Genomic DNA, 16,213 nt, shown 5'->3' on the forward strand with positions numbered 1-16,213 from the left:
TTTTTTTTTTTTTTTTTTTTTTTGTGCATTGGGCTGGTTTCTATGTAGATGCTCCTGGAAGAGAGTTCGGGAAGACAATTCAGGAGAATAAAATCGAGTCGGGAATTAGGAAGCAAAATTATCTTCCCTGTCTGGAGACAGGGGTCCCTTGCCCCCTCTCAGGAACCAGAAAAGAAAGTTGATTAGTGTTGCTTAAATGCATTGCAATTACCTCCTCGAGTTTTCGTACACTCTGGGGTTTAGGCTAGTCTATAAATCTTAGTCCCAGGTTAGTTGTAAAACCTTGATTTATCCTTCCGTATAGGTGTGCTAACACATTCATCAGCTTGAATTATTTAGAGTTATCATGAAAAGGATCTGATTTCTATTGCCTTCCTGATTTGCACTTTAAATATAGTTCCCTGTCTCCAGAATTCATGTTGAAAATAGAAAGAGAAAATTACTTTTAAGCAGTGGTTTGGCATATAACAGCATGATTTACCTTAGAGTGTTTCTCCAATTGCTTGTTAAGGCACTCAGACCAAGTTTGTAAGAATCTGAATCTGGAAATTACCATGAAACCAACACCAAACATGGAGCCCCAGGTGGCCACTGCTGTTTGCTCCTTTGATCTGGGTCCCTGAATTGGGGGACTCTTCCTCCCTTCCTCTGTCCCCCATTGGATAGCCCAGGCCCACGTGGGTTTTCAATTCTCAGTGTGAACTCCCCCCCTTTTTCTTTTAGCACTGGGGAGACTTTAATTTTTGAGAAAAATTAAGCCCATCATATACATAAGAAATATATGACATTTCCTGCAGGCTTGAAATTAACAATTCAGCTTTTGTGACAACTTATAGAATGAGAATTACCTATAAATACAGCATACTTACAGTTCTTATGCATCCTAATCTTATACTGTGATTTATACAGCTTCTCTTTATATTTTATATATCCCACCATGCTCACTTGATTAATATACTCTAAATCTGTGCCGCTTTGGGATTTAGAAATTTAAAGAGAGAGAGAAAGCAAGCACAATGACCTATCTCATCTTGCTTTATGAAAATGAAAACATTTATGTAATGAACTAATTTAAGAAATTGAGGACTTACACACTTTAGTAGCTAGGACTAAACATAAGCAATACAAAATTGAATAAATCATGTTAGAGTTGTGGAAAGGAAAAGAAATAAGTTCTTCCTTGCAATTTTTTTTCTCATTTTCCTCATTTATTTGCACCATTTCTACTTCATTTCCATGAAACCGGGATGTTGTTGGTAGGAATTCTGCAAATGATTCATTATTTTAAGATTAGATTTATTAGTGGCAGAGCCTATTCTGTACCTTCAGAATACATTTAGGTCCTTGATGATTTCTTTTGTTTGATGGAGATTTTGTAAATGTAACAATAAAACCAACTGGCACTTTAAAAATACATATTTAAAAAAATATTCTTCTAACGAGGATTATCTTGCCGTATGATGGGTTCTTAGGAAAGCACTGATGGATTTCTTATGTCATTGCTTTAAATATTATATAATTTGTATCTATCATGAGACAAGGGAGTTTATAATTTCACAGCAGAATGATAGGGAGAAATGACAGATTTTTTTTTTTAAAGATTTTTAAACTCTACATCTGTGTATTTTGGATGGAACTAGAATCTAGTTTAACATTAGCTCAGTTAAGCCTTGCCTGAATGAAGGAGTGGTGTCTTGATTTCAACAAACAGGATTGCTGGAACTTGCTTGATTTATTAGCAGTATCTTTCCTCTGGGTAATTCCCACTTTAAACATTTCGTTGTCAAATGATATTTGCTGCTTACTTATGAAAGGCGACGTGTGAGTAATTTTCAGTGCTTGAGAGGCACCTTTCCCACACCTGGCTCTACATTCCGAGGGCCAGGGGCTTTCTTGTGGACACGTGCTTCCTTGTCTGACCTTGCAAAGAAGTCAGGTGAAAGTCAATGCTGGTTATTAGATGATGTCTCCAAAGCTGTTAAATCGAGAAAGCAATTTTACTTCCTTAAGGAGGAAATTCTAACCCCTAGATCTTTGTCCATGTTTGGAGTAGGAGTGGATTGGGGTGAGGAAGACATAGTTTTTGAATTATAGTCATGTATTAGTCTGGTCATACTAATTCAAATTTTTATAATTCTCAGAATGCTCTGTTTTCCGAAATTCTGTGGCACTAAGGTTACAACAACCTTAGTTGTAACCTCCCTGGAAGATGCTTCTCATTTATTTATTCATTTTTGGTGCCGGGGATCCATCCCAGGGCCTTGCACAAAGGAAGCACATGCTCTATCGCTGAGCTATGCCCCCAGCTCCTGATGTTTCTTAAATAATTATATTTCGGTATCTTCTTAGGGGATTTAAGTGTGCAGAGTACACTAAATGCAAATGGAATAAAACAAAACAAAAATATTAATTATGCTGAAACAAAATTTAAATGGCATTTGGGGTTACATCTTGCCTCTGTTCTTAGATTTTGATGGATAAATATTTGGATTTTGCTTTTCCTCTGTGTGTGCACACACCTGTGAGCATGCATCAGTGAGAGCATGGATCAGACCCTGGTAAAAAATAAGCACAGGGTTAGGGGGTGGACCATGAAACTCCTTCCTTCTACTGAGTAGGTGCTACTGTTTTAGGAGTAGGCAGCCCTTGAGTGATATGAACCCAGGACTATAATGAAGACTTGTATTCTTTCATCCAAAATTATTGAGCTGTTTCTATGTTCTAGCTGTGCTCTTGGTGTGTGGGGCAAATAGTCCGTAAAACTATTTCTGGATAAGTAAACTGATGTATAAGTTGAAAAGACATTTGATAATTCTCTGATGAAAAGAGTGAGGGGATGAGGAGGGTGTGGAGTTGGGGATTTATTGTTTTAGACGAGGAGGTCTCAGAGAGGCCTCCTGTTCTATCTGCTCGTATCTAAATTCCACACGCAGAGGTTCATTTTGCTTGCATTTCAATTTTGCCCTGCCTTTTGAAATGTCATTCTGGAACTAGAAACGATTAAACCATGTTATTCATTTGCTCTTTAGTGTGAGTATGTTTTAGATTATTTCCTTTGCGCAAATGTTAATGGGGAATTTGAGGCAATGGATGTCTGGGGGCAAGGAGGTATTAGGTGGAAGGGAGACCCCACTCCCCTCTGAGTGGGGTCTCCCTGCCCTCAGGCTGCTCTACCTCTGACACTTCTTGGACTACATCACTGCTCCATGGTATCGCTGCTCTGATTCTTTAAGTGCATTCCTGCACCTTGGCATTGCCCATTCTCCCTGGGAATGCTGACTGGAGAAAGCTAAGGCTTTGCAATGCTTGCCGCTGGGCTCTTCAGGAAAAGTGCAATGTACAATGAAGGTATTATTTTTTTGTTCATTAACCTTCTTGACTGTTTGGATTATCATTTTGCTTTATATTTTTAATGCAGAGCCCAAGTGTGTCTCTAGGGAGATCTTTGTCTATTTATGGGCTCTGACTCAAAACATTAAATCATTCTGAATGGGGAGTGATTTTAATTCTCCTCACTCCTGCCCTGTGGCTTTAGTGGGTTCTCTACACTCTCCTTGCCCACCAACAGCGGCATCTGTGTTACACTTCTAACCCTGCAGCACTCCTACCCCCACCCCCCAAAAACAAAACAAAAACTCCAAAATTAGTTCTGTTGCCTGCCAGGCTCTGGTAGTGATGGCAAGGGTGGGAATTTGTACTTCCCCCTGGATTCTCAGGAATTTGCCTTTGCTTGTGAAGGCACCAGAATCAAGGTTTCTAAGAAATATTTTGTATACATATTGTGTGTGTGTGTGTGTGTTTGTGTGTGGTTTATGAACACATAAACACATGGCATACACAGATTTTAATTTCTTTGATGTTGTATTTCTTTTCCTTGGTAGTGCAAGCAGGTTGACTTCACATCAATGAATAATTCTAGGTCTGAGATGAAAAAAAGCCAACAATACTACTTTGCAGAGATGCAGCTGCTTAAAAATGAGCAAAATGTATCTTGTGAAAGTCTCTTTTTCCCCTCATTATAAACAAAACTATTGAATGTGAGAGCAAACCTAGATTGCTATTTTAATTTTAAAATATTCCTTTTTTTTTCTCTTTTTTTTCAGCTTTTGCTTCGATGTCAGAAGATGTAAAGAAAGAGGTCAAGGTACTGATTCTAATGTTCTTGTCTGCCCCTCATCTCAGAGACTCTTTTATATTTAATGGGAACAGTAAAGATTTTGTCCTTCAGTAGTTGATGTATTTCTTTTGTTGTACAAATTAATGTAATGTTGACTCACATAGATTTGAAACCCTAACAGCAGCCTACAGGTAGACTTGCTTAAAAAAAAATCATTTCATAGTCATAGTAGATCCATTAGGTTTTGAAATCATTTTAGGATCAAAGTTATTTGGCATGGGCAGTGACGTTTTAGAAGTCTTGCTTGAGCACCAGTTTTCTCCAGTCTTACTCTATCCTAACATTATATTTAGTATTTTTCAGTCTGTGAAAGGATTTTGCTTTGTAAATCCATGCATATCATTTCTTCATGATAGTTTAGTGAACATTTTTCTGGTCTGAAAAAAAAAGTTAGCACATTAGTTGTTATTGATTAGTACATTAGTACATTGGACTGTCAAGAGCCTGATTACTGTTACCTTGAAGGTGGGAGGGGATGCTGGGTTTTAGACCCCAAAGGCAACCAAGCTGCCATAATCTTTGCATGCTCAGAATCAAAAACCAGACTGGGGGACCAGCAGAGAGGGGGCAACAAATCTCAGAGCTGCTTTGCTTTGATCATTGGTTGTGTTCAAGAACCTCATCTAAATGTTTACCGTTTGCATTTTGCAAGGGACCAATTTAGCACACGAGAAAGAGAAGAAGCAGTATTTCAAAACAATTTGTTTTTGTCATATTAATTATGGTTTAGTTGAGTCTGACTTACCCCACAATTTGTATAAATGTGTTTTATCTCGTCTAACTATACTGTGAGGTTCTGCCATAGGGGAACTGATAACAATAATATCTTATGATTTTAAAACTCTTTATGGCTAATAAAGCATCTTCACACATTTCATTTAATTTGATCTTCTCAATGATTCTGTTATTACAAAGTAAATATTTCCAGATATAACAGAGAAAATAAAGCCTTAGAGAAGTTAGATGATTTTTACGAAGGTCACATGATTATTAAGAAATGAAGTTAAGTTTCTGAATCCTTGAATTTTTCACCCTTTACTATTTTATGTTATATAGTCCTGTGCATTCTAATATGTATTTGGCAATTCTGAGGTTATTTAATGACAAATTTACTATAATTTGCCATATAATCATTGCAGATTTTACAACGATTTATTTTTTCATAAAAAAGTGAGTTGTGACCATTATGTGAAGCTTTTCTTTCTTTCTTTTTTTTTTTTTTAATGTGCTGGTGTTACTTAAAAATAATTTATTACGAAACTCCCCTTTGTATAAGATTAGGATGCACGGAATACTTATGGATAAATAATAACAAAATTGCATAGTCCAAATCCATGCATATAATTTCTTCATGATTGTTTAGTGAACATTTTTCTGGTCTGAAAAAAAAAGTTAACACATTAGTTGTTATTGATTAGTACATTGTAGCTGAAATATTACACTTGAGAAAATTTAGTATAGTGTTACAAATTGTGGACTTCGAAAATTTAATCTTCCGTGTCTGAAGATTTGCACCACTATTTTCTTATCTCATATTAGACCTGTGTACTGTTAGTACTGCAATACTCTAAAGCCATGCAAGTGGCCTTTTTCTAATGTTCTGACGATGTGCTCATGCTGAGCATTCTAGGCAGTGGGTGAGAAGACAAATGTGCATCCATGTGCCACTGTGAATACATCTCTGCTCTGTTCACCTTTTAGTGGGTGAGGAACAGAAGTAGACCATGCAATGATTATATGGTGAAAGGGTATAAACCAATTTTTTGATTAGAAAACAGGAGTGTTATGGTTATACAGTGGTGACGATTATGTGGGGAAATATGGTAAAGTGCTACCTAATGATTATTAATAGGGAATTAAAGTTTTGTTTAATAAATTTAGAAATTATAGGGCAGTCTTTTAAATATAAGTTTAAGGTATTTTTTCAAATATTATAAATGTATATATTGCTTTAAGTATATATGTAAATATAAATAAAGATAAAAAAGTCCTATATTTTAATGTCATCTTTCGTTCAAAGGTATTGATGCACTTGAAAGATGTCATTAATTGCACCTATGCATCGGCTTCCCAGCCAAAATAGCTGTTATTCCCATGAGCAGAGACTATGATAACATGTCTATGCTATAATCAATACACCTGAAACTGGTAGATGGAGAAAAATTAGTTTGTACAATGTTGTCCAAAATCTGTAGTTGAACCTGGAGATAAAATTTAAGGCTCTGAATATTGACCACTTGAATTTTGTTGTCATTAATTTGTCACCCAAGCAGGACTGATGGAGATCTTTCCCGCCACTGTGGCCCAAGGCAGCTGCCTCCAGTTCACCTCACCTCATGCTTGCCTTAGTCAAAGGCCCCATGTTAGACTTTTTGTCCCATGCAGGCCATCCTAGTTGGGCTGGGTTTCTGCCCCCAAGCAATATGTACTCTCACTATTGGTTTTGGGTTTGGCTCCCTATCAAAATCCTGAGAGCTGCCGGTGACCTCATGTACATTTGTGACCCGACCTCTGGGCTCTCTCCTCTGTCAGGTTCCTAATGCCTGAACCACCTTGGAGTCTGACCTATGGACAGTTTCAGGGAAGCCTGCCCACTCCAGGCTGTAGGTGCTGCCTCAGTTGTGACTGTCCACCTGCCTTCAGACTGCGCTGTTGTAGCCTGTGATGGCAGGTGTCTTTGCATCCTGTGTGGTGTGAGGTTAATTGTGTACACTCGAGGCAAAGTGCCATCATCTCTTCTTCACCACATTGTGGGACTTAGCCTCCCTGTTTCTCAGCTTCCTCATCTCTAAGATGGGGTAAGAGGATCTACTTCAAAGGGCTGTTATGAAGGTGTGTGTGAGTGTGTGTGTGTGTGTGTGTGTGTGTGTGTAACTCAGAATAGTACAGGTCCTAATTGTTTACCTAATAACACGAAATGTCTTATGCAACCTTTCAAGGGGTTGCTTAAATAATCTCTTCTGCCTAGGCAAGTCAAAGCAACAAAGTAAAAGACCTGATTACTTTCACTAGTTAAATTTCTTTTTGTGGTAGCAGTTGAAGTCATATGAAATAGATGATGATGATTACAAGAATTGGAGCCAGATGAGAAACTGAGGCCTGACCCAGTAATTGGTGGAGGCAGAATTAGAGAACAGGACCAGCTTACAACTGGGTGCAATCCTGAGAACACATCTGGAATAATTTACTTAAAATCTAGAGGGGGGTGGTGAGGATAGGGTTGGAAGATGGCATTTTATTTCCCTTTCATCATCAAAAATTACATACCAAATATTTTGAGCATGTTATACTTTGTTTTTGTGAAGAAGTTACAAATTAAGCATTGCATATTTCGATTGCATGTATTCAAATCCATTGTGGCTTAAAAACATCAAACCCATGTAAAAGAGTGACACGGGTGTCTGTTCCTGGCTAGGGTGGGAGCTGTTGGCAGAGTAAATGCATTAATAACCAATGTCTTTCCTATCTGAATGGTAATTCAGTTGACTTATACAACCTTGACTGTGAGCACATTCTGATTAATATTGATAGTCAGTATAAAAAATGTGGCAGCAGAGATAATAAAACAAGCCATGTGTTTCTTTCTTCTTAGAAAGAACTAAGACTATTCACGAGGGGCGCTGAAGACAGAATTTTAAATGTTCTGTCAGTTTGTTCATTTACTCTCATTTTCTGTCTCAAAGGGGAGATGACTCAAGACCATTCTGGTTCCATTTCAGTTCACCTAATGCAACCGTTCCTCGGGTGTTTTATTTTAACAGTTTACAGATTGAGTCATTTGAAATAGCTAATCATTTCCTAGCTATTGTGTCAGCCCATCTGAGCTACAGTGCTCAATAACAACTAGAGATACATAATTTGGGTTCCTGTTCTTAGGTTTCACAAAGCTATCTGGTGGAAAGTTCAGCTGGTGCCCCAATTTGTTGAAGTTGGTCTGGAAGCACTGCGTTCTGCTATTTTTTTTTTTTTTTTTAGTCTTTCAATGTGTTGTTAAAGGTGACTTCTGTTGTAGATGTTAGTTTTAGCTTACTCTCAAAATAGGTTCATATCTAAAGGGCGCCTCTGGGCAAGGCTGTGAGTGCATGGTGGTGTGAGGAAGGGGCGCTACAGAGGGCTTAACTTTCATCCGGGTTTTGAGGCTAGTGACTTGGGCCCTGGAAAATTCCTTTATCTTCCTTATGATAAAAGATTGTCTTGTTGGTGAAAGGGCTGTGCTGGATTTAATCAGCTCCAGTGCTCTTTCTAGATGGTAACATTGGACCTTTCTGTGAGCTTTATCTGGCAGCCAAATTTGTGGCCTTGCAAGGAACAGGCAGCTTTGGTTCAAGGGCAAGCCTAAGGTTAATGGTGGGAAGCAGTGATGCCCTGAGCCAAGGTCAGTGCTCCCAGCCCCCAACAGCAGGTGGTTCTGATCAGGTGTGGCATTTAGGGGATTTCGTGCAGGGAGTCTATTATCACTTACTTAAGATCTAACCTGGCTTTGGCTCCCTACATTTAGAGATGTAGGTTAAACTCTCTGGGCTTTTTAAGTGGGTTCTTCCAAAAGCCTCTTTTATCAGGATTAAGTGACATTAGATCCTGAGATCTAACAAATAAGCACCTAACTGTGAATTCTTCCCTGGCTCAGTGGCATTTCTAGTCTTGAGACAAAGATAATTTTGTAAAATGCCATGTGAAGTTGTCATTCCCCTGCGTTTAGCTCTCCCTCCTCCCTGCCTATTGTCCCTGCCTCTTTGGCATTCTTAAAGGACACACTGCTTTGTGGCTGTATCTTGGCTTTTAAGCTGCTCCCGGTTTTGATGGCAGAGGCTCACAATCAATCCTTAGTGCAGTGTGTGAAGGAAATTGAGGGATATTTGCCACCATCCAGGTAATTACAGCATGTGGCTGTTGAGAGTGGAAAGGGCAATTAAGAAGAAAATGCCTTTTCAGTCTGTGGAGGAGATAACAGAAATGGCAGATTCAGCTGCTGATTCCTTGTACTTTGTCAGAGAATCTCTTTGAGAGTTCCTCCTTGAATCGCATAGGGTCAGAACCAGGTATGTCTGTGGCAGCATCCAGATTTCTGTGTCTGGAGATTGCCAGCTCCGAAGTTCCTCTTTTATACTTGTGACTATGTGTGGTACTATCTTGACAAAATACCTGAGACTGGTCATTTGTAAAGAACTAAGGTTTATTTCTCACAGTTCTGGAGGGTTTGAAGTCCAAGGTGGGGGCATCCAGTGAGGGCTTTTTTTGCTAGAGTCATCCCATGGTGGAAGGCAGCAGGGCAAGAGAGCATGTGTGAGAGCAAAGGACTGAACCAGGATTTATAACAACTCACTCTTAATGACATGAACCCACACTAATGACATGAACCCATTTGTGAGGGCTGAGCCCTAATCACCTATTAAGGGTTCTATCTCCCAACACTGTTGCACTGAGGATGAAGTTTTCAACATGTGCTTTTGGGGGAGCATATTCAAGCCATAGCCACTACTATCAGCTGACCTCCTCTGCTGCCCTGTGTAGGCCCCTAGGGCTGCTTTGCAGGAAGCAGAGAAGGTGGTGGGAACCCTCCTGGTGACAGTAGGTCCAAATTCCCAAAGAGCACTTTTTCATGAGGAATACCCTGCCAGTAAGGGGACTGTCTCTAATCGGTTTGTGATGCTTTAGAGTTGACAAGGTTTCTAAAATTAACTTTCAAAGAACATCATCCTACACAGGAGGAAAGAGCTTCAGCTCAATTAAGCGATTTGCCCAGGATCATGTAAGAGAAGCGCAGTTCTGATTCAGCACTTCTGGGTGAGGCGGAAGTACTCCGATGCTGCTTTCCCACCTTATGTTGTGGTCTTCTTTCTTTAGGAAAGTGTTTCCAAGCTTCTATCTTCAAGTCTTCCCCCTAAGTGTTAATATGTACCATACATATTTATCCATAGATTGCTAGCTCTTGTTATTCGATGAGATTTATCATTTTCTCTTTTATTTTAAACATAGGATTTGAAGAAAAGTGGGATATCAAGAAAAAATGGCATAGGTAAGTGATTTTTTTTTTAACCTAAGAGTGTATGTAGGTATTTTTGTACATTATATTTCATAAAGTAGATTTTTTTTTTCTGTTTTTACTTATGGGATAAATTTTATTGTTCAAATACTCTTTCCTATTATGCAGAGGTGGGGAGAACGCTTTTCAGACTGGCATATTGGCATATGATAGGTGCTAGAGGTAACAATTAAAGTCTTAGATTTAATTCCCTCAGCCATCACTCACTGAGCTTTCATGAGGGTATAGCATCATGCCTGGTGGGTGCTGAGGGGGGTGCAGAGCAGGACAAGACATAGTCTCTGTTATTAGGGGCTGTGTTAGTTCATTTTCTGTTGCTATAACAAAATACCTGAGGATGAGTATTTATGGATAAAAAATCTTTATTTAGTTCATAGTTCTGGAGGCCGAAAGTCCCAGTACATGAGGTTCCATTAGTTCTGACTCTGGTGAGGGCCCCCCCTTGGCTGCATCAGATCATGGCAGATGGTATCATGGCAGGGATGAGTGGGAGAAGCAAATGTCACATGGCAAGATAGAAAGCCAGAAAGTTTCAGAAGTTGGGCTCACTCTTTTATAGCAGCTCATTCTCAGAGGAATTAACTGGGCCCTCAGGAGAGCTACATTGATCTCTTCTGAGGGCAGCACCCCAATGACATAACCACCTCCCATTAGGCTCCACCTCTGAAAGATCTTACCACTTCACAGCCCTGCCTCTCTGGGGACCAAGCCTCCAGATCATGAGCCTTTGAGGGACACATTCAAAAGATATCCACACCATAGCAGAGACTCGTACTTAGTGGGAAAAGAGGACCAGCTGTGGCCTTTGCTCATGCTGTGTTCTTCTAGAGCCGGGCTCCGTCCTTGACTGGTGGATGGCTGTGTGCCCTTTAGGGTCAGTTCAGTCACATCCTCAGACTCATCTGAGGGACTCTGGCCCGAAAGTTGCTCCTCCCTCCTTTGTGACACACCGCCCTTCTCTCACAGCCCATCTAAGCCGTTGTTGGTACTTCCCATCCCAGCATGTTGCAATCATCCTTAGGGATGCGACCATAAGTTTAGTCACCTGTTAATGTCATCTCGTGTGCGGACAGAGGGCAAGGCTGCACCTCTGGAAGTTGGAGTGGGCCTGACCTCCAGGAGTGTGAATTTTGTCCTTGTCCTTCATCCCAGGGTAGGCCATGAAGATCTGGAAGACAAGCTTTGGATAACAAGGAGAGGGAACGCTCTCCTTCTAGGCCTTTCCTTCCTGAGCCTGGATTCAGAGGATGCAGAAGAGCAGGAAGCTACCTCCCCACCCCTGCACATGGAAGGGGAGGTGCATCTGGGGCCTATGGGGGCAAGGTTCAGGGTCTGTGGGCTCTGAGAGTAGCTGCATTTAAGGGGCCATGTCTGTTCATTGTTTTTTCTTCTGTTACAACATTCCCTTTGGTTCAGCTGCTCCTTCCCATGAGGAGATTTCTCTGGTGGTTTTGGATATTTGTAGGTTTATTTCATGGGAGCTGTTGGGTCTCCTCATAGTGCTTGTGTTTAGAGACCTGAGTCCGCAACATGAGCTTGAAACTACCCAGGGGAAGTTACCTTGGACAAGTAAATTGACAATCTTACAACTGCAAACTGCAAATCATGGTGATACCCAACTTGGTATCAGTTCATCTGAAAAAGACCCAGGGGGCTTCTTTCTCCCAAGTTTTCCTGTGCACCTATAGGAATAGGAGGCTACTAAAAAGCAATACTGTCATAGTCATGGTGTCATCAGAAAAGCCAGAGTGCCTCAACTCTAGGCTCACAATACTCAGAGCAGGTTACAGCCTTCATACACCAGTTGGTCATTTTTCCTCTTTTGGCTCACTGCCTAATCAGTCGACTCACTAGTGTGCAATTGCTCTTGCTAAGGAAGACACACTTGGAGTGGTTCTTCCTGTGTATGGGTGTGTATGTCTGTATGCACGTTACCCCTCAGTTATAGATCATAAGGCTACTTGTTAGTCACCTTTTTCAGAAGAAACTGTATTGATTTCTCATCAGAAAAGCACCAGTATGATGAAATCCATTCTACGGGGTCATTTTTGAGTGCTTGGCCCCTCTCCAACGGGTGCTCAGCCACAGATGAAGTTGTTTCTCTTCCAAGCATCCTTTTCTAACTTTACCCTTGGCCCTGTTGCCTTTCCTGAATTTTCTCTGCAGCCCACTGTTAGCTGCAGTATCTCCTTGGTCCTTTCCGTATCCTTGACTAAATCTTTATCTTCCCCTTCTTCTAGCCTGTCACATTGATAGCCATTATCAGGCACTTAACATGCAGCCCATTTATTGCACATTGTTGGAGGAGAAATGATGGCAGTCTGTCACGGATTGTGCCAGTGTTTGCTGAAGGCGAGTTGCAGTGAGTTCAGAGAAGTGCCACCAAGATGCAAAGGAAATAGTACAATCGTCTTATTCAGCTGTGTCCAGTGGGCAGTGGGAACCTGAGAGTCCGGCGGCTGAATGGCATCAACAGAGAAAATGGCTGCCCAGATGAACTCTGGGACCTGGACTTGGCCAGAATGTGATTCGGTTGAGGGAGGGACTAGTTTGTATGTCAGAACATAGTTCTTGGTGCTGATGTAAAGAACTGCTGGGATTTAAGCATGTAAGCTGTTTTTTAGCACTAACTAAACTCTACCAGCCTGATTATTCCCTGGAGTGGGTTGGGGCTGAAGAGCATGTTAGTGATCTTCTGTTATTCATGAATGTCAGGTGCCCCCTTCCTCTTTAGCCTTGGCCCTGAAATAACTCTCCAACATGCATCCTATTTCTTAGCCAGTTCCAACTGTTAATATTTTCAGAGTCCTAAATTCAACTCTCTGTTCCAAGCCTTCCCTGCTCTCTCTGCAGGGAAGGTCTCCCCCCATCCCTTCTTTTTGTGCCTGTCCCCAGGACATAGTGGCCTCATTCCCTCCTATCGGCAGACCCTGCTGCCTGCAGCCACACTTAGCTCCTAAGACCCTAGCCAGTTTAAAGGCAGTTCCTTTGCATTCCAAGCCTCATAGCACAGAATATAAGTCCTTCGTGATCTGGTGGGGCTGAGTCTGACTCTTTCTCTAACTTTATCACCCACAGTGCTTCTCATTCTTTTTTTCAGAGGGCCTGCCAGATTCTCTGGGTAGGTACTCAGGAATGCTACAGAAATAAGGCAGGCTGCCAGCTCTGTAATAACCCCTTGTCTTCCTTCCCTAATGATCTGCTACCCTCTGTGTGTGAGACAGCAGAACACTGCAGCGTTTTGAAGGGAACAGTGGAAATCCCTCTTTCCAGGATCGTTTCTTGACCCAGCCTCACCTGCTTCCCATGCATGCTCCCCTAGTACCCTGGGCTTAGCTCTGGCTTTCCACCTCCTGGTGTGGTTATCACAGCCTGACTTCTGAGCTATAGGCTCAGACATTTCATTGCTGTGACTGGGCTCATTCATCTGTGCATTCCAGAGCCTTGCACTTAGTGGGCACTTGGAAGATGGTTGCTGAATAAATGCATGTAGCATGCAAGATTGGAGTACATAAAAAGGAAGGGGTGAGGGTGGTTTCTTAGTAGTTGTGTTAAAAAATGAATGGCAGAAATTCACAGGCATGACTCAGATATATGAAAAGGGGAAGAATTTTCTTTTGTTCTTATAAGATCTCTTCCCTGAATGGAAGAACTGTGGTCTTTGTGAGAACAATGAGAAATTTGCTGGGCTGGTAGAAGCATCAAGAGTCAGTTACCATGGTACAGGTAGGGTCAACTTTTTGACAGACAGATCTTCTATTCTTTTGAAGATTTTATTATGAAACAATTTGAACACATGAAAAGGCATAAATACGGAGATACTGAATATCCATGTATCTTCCACTTAGATTAAGAAACACAGCACTACTGCTACAGCCAAAGCCTGTTAACCGTTATCTTCATGCAGTGTGTATCATTCTCATATAATCTTTTATACTTTTACATGATATGAATGCCTACATATAATATAGATCCACTTTATGTGTATTTCTTGTTCTATATTTGCAAACTGTGATTTATATAGTTATTCTTAAGCAATTTGGTTTTTTTCCCCAGGATTATCTTTTTGGTATTCAACCACAGTATATGGATTGATACATATCATGCTAGTTAATTTTTACATGTGGCTACTTTATGCTCAGAGTGCTAGTTACTTTTTACTGCTATGTAGTATTCTGATTTATATATCTTGTTAGTGGATATTTGGGTTGCTTTCTTTTTTTTTTTCCTTTTATACAATGCCACTGTGAACACTCTTTTTATATGTCCTTGTATACACATGAGAGATTTTCAAGGATGATTAATAGGAGTGGAATTTCTGGGTCATGTGCATCACCTTATTAAATATTGAAAAAAATTATCCCCTGAAGCTCCATTCTTATAAAAATAAATCTTTATCACTTCTATTTTGGTATGCCACCTTATATTAATGTTTTAGATATAGTGGATCGAAGATAACATTTCAGTTGAAATGTAAAACACCCCTTTAAGCTTTATCCATGTATTTGGTTCACAGAGCCAAGAAGTCGATTCAAAGTAGATGGAATGGTTATGTTTACCTAAACTCCTAAAGGGAAGGAATTAGGTCATATTCAGTAGGTTGTTCAGCATTTCCTTTTAAATTTTTTATTGAGTTTTAACCAAGGAACATTTCAGATTATTTTTAGGAACTAGGTGGCTCACTGCAGAGCTGTCTGTTGTCTGAATATTTGAGTGAGTGAAGAAATGAATGGAACTATAGAACCAAACATAAGAACAAAAAGACACAGTGGAATACAATTAAAACCAAATTGGGCCTGGTGGTGACACACATCCCTGTAATCCCAGCTATGTAGGAGGCTGAGGCAGGAGGATCGTGAGTTCAAAGCCAGGCTCAGCAACTTAGTGAGGCTTTAAGCAACTCAGTGAGGCCCTCTCTCTAATAAAATATAAAAAAGGGCCAGAATTGTGGCTTGGTGGCTAAGCATCCCTGGGTTCAATCCATGGTCCAAAACAAAACAAACAAAACAAAACAACAAATTAGTGTCCTTGAGCAGAGGTGTTAAGGAGACAGGCTTGTGGTGGGAAGAAGGTCCCTTGTATTGGTCTGCTATACATGTGGCTGGAGGTCACAATATATGTGACATCTTCTTTCTTCCCACACCCTTGTTTGGTGGCAGGGTGATAACACCATGGCTGTTTCTATCTATTCCTGTATTATGAGTTCAGAACCTCAGCAGCCCAATGTGCTTCTTAAGTATATGGCTTGAGCATCTGCCTCTATTGGCAGGACCTCTGGGAATTGTCCCCGCTAGGTGGGCATAACATCCTAGGGTTTTGCTTGCTATTGTAAAAGACTGGACCCTCTTAAAGTGGGCCCTCGCGGGCTGGCAGATGCTGCTGGGGTATGGTCATGGGCTTTTGTGTGGCACTTTGGCCAGTGCCTGTGGTTGTTCATTTTTGCAGCCGTCTTCCTGGAGAGAACCTCTAATCTGGATAAGTTCCTTGTGATGTATGGTAGGGATGATTGAGGCATTTATTTACAAATACTTGTGAACTCATGGGACATATGTATTCACTGTTAAGTGTCACTGTAAAAGGCTCCAGAACATTCTCAAAATGGCATAGTAGTGGTTCATTAGGGCTATGTTCTACTTTAGGTATGAACTATCTCTCACAGGCCCCTGTGTTAGACTTGGTCCCCAGACTATGGTGCCACTGGGAGGTTGTGGGACCTTTGAGAGGTGGAGAAGGAAGGTAGGTTATTGGAGGCATGTGCTTCAAGGGGATAGTCTCTCTTTGTTTCCTGGATGTCATGATGTACTGTGCCACCAGAGGTCCAGAACAACAGGGACCAGTGGCCACGGGCTGAAGTTTTCAAAACTATGAGCCCAAATAAATCCTTCCTCCTATAAGTTTGTTATCTTAGGTGTTTTGTCACCCGAAACAGAAAGATAGCATAGGCTGCATAACAAAGTGTCCCAGAATGGGTGGCTTGATCAGATATTTATCAT

The 16,213-nt window shown here is 40.8% G+C and overlaps 1 protein-coding gene across 4 annotated transcripts in view; it reads left to right on the forward strand.

Annotated features, from left to right (window-relative positions):
- The window catches only part of B3glct (beta 3-glucosyltransferase), a 107,778-nt gene that overhangs the window by 16,684 nt on the left and 74,881 nt on the right, over positions 1-16,213 (forward strand). For 2 of the 4 annotated variants that reach the window (XM_048800788.1, XM_048800789.1), the window contains exons 1-3: positions 3,321-3,348; positions 4,104-4,144; positions 10,154-10,193. In XM_048800788.1, coding sequence (XP_048656745.1) covers positions 3,336-3,348; positions 4,104-4,144; positions 10,154-10,193 — 94 coding nt within the window. In that variant the 5' untranslated portion in view covers positions 3,321-3,335. Of the gene's footprint in view, positions 1-3,320; positions 3,349-4,103; positions 4,145-10,153; positions 10,194-16,213 lie in introns of those variants that run through there. The other 2 variants (XM_048800787.1, XM_015484190.2) reach the window with 1 other exon arrangement.

This window comes from Marmota marmota, unplaced genomic scaffold, assembly GCF_001458135.2.
Source record: "Marmota marmota marmota unplaced genomic scaffold, marMar, whole genome shotgun sequence".
Lineage (NCBI taxonomy): Eukaryota > Metazoa > Chordata > Mammalia > Rodentia > Sciuridae > Marmota > Marmota marmota.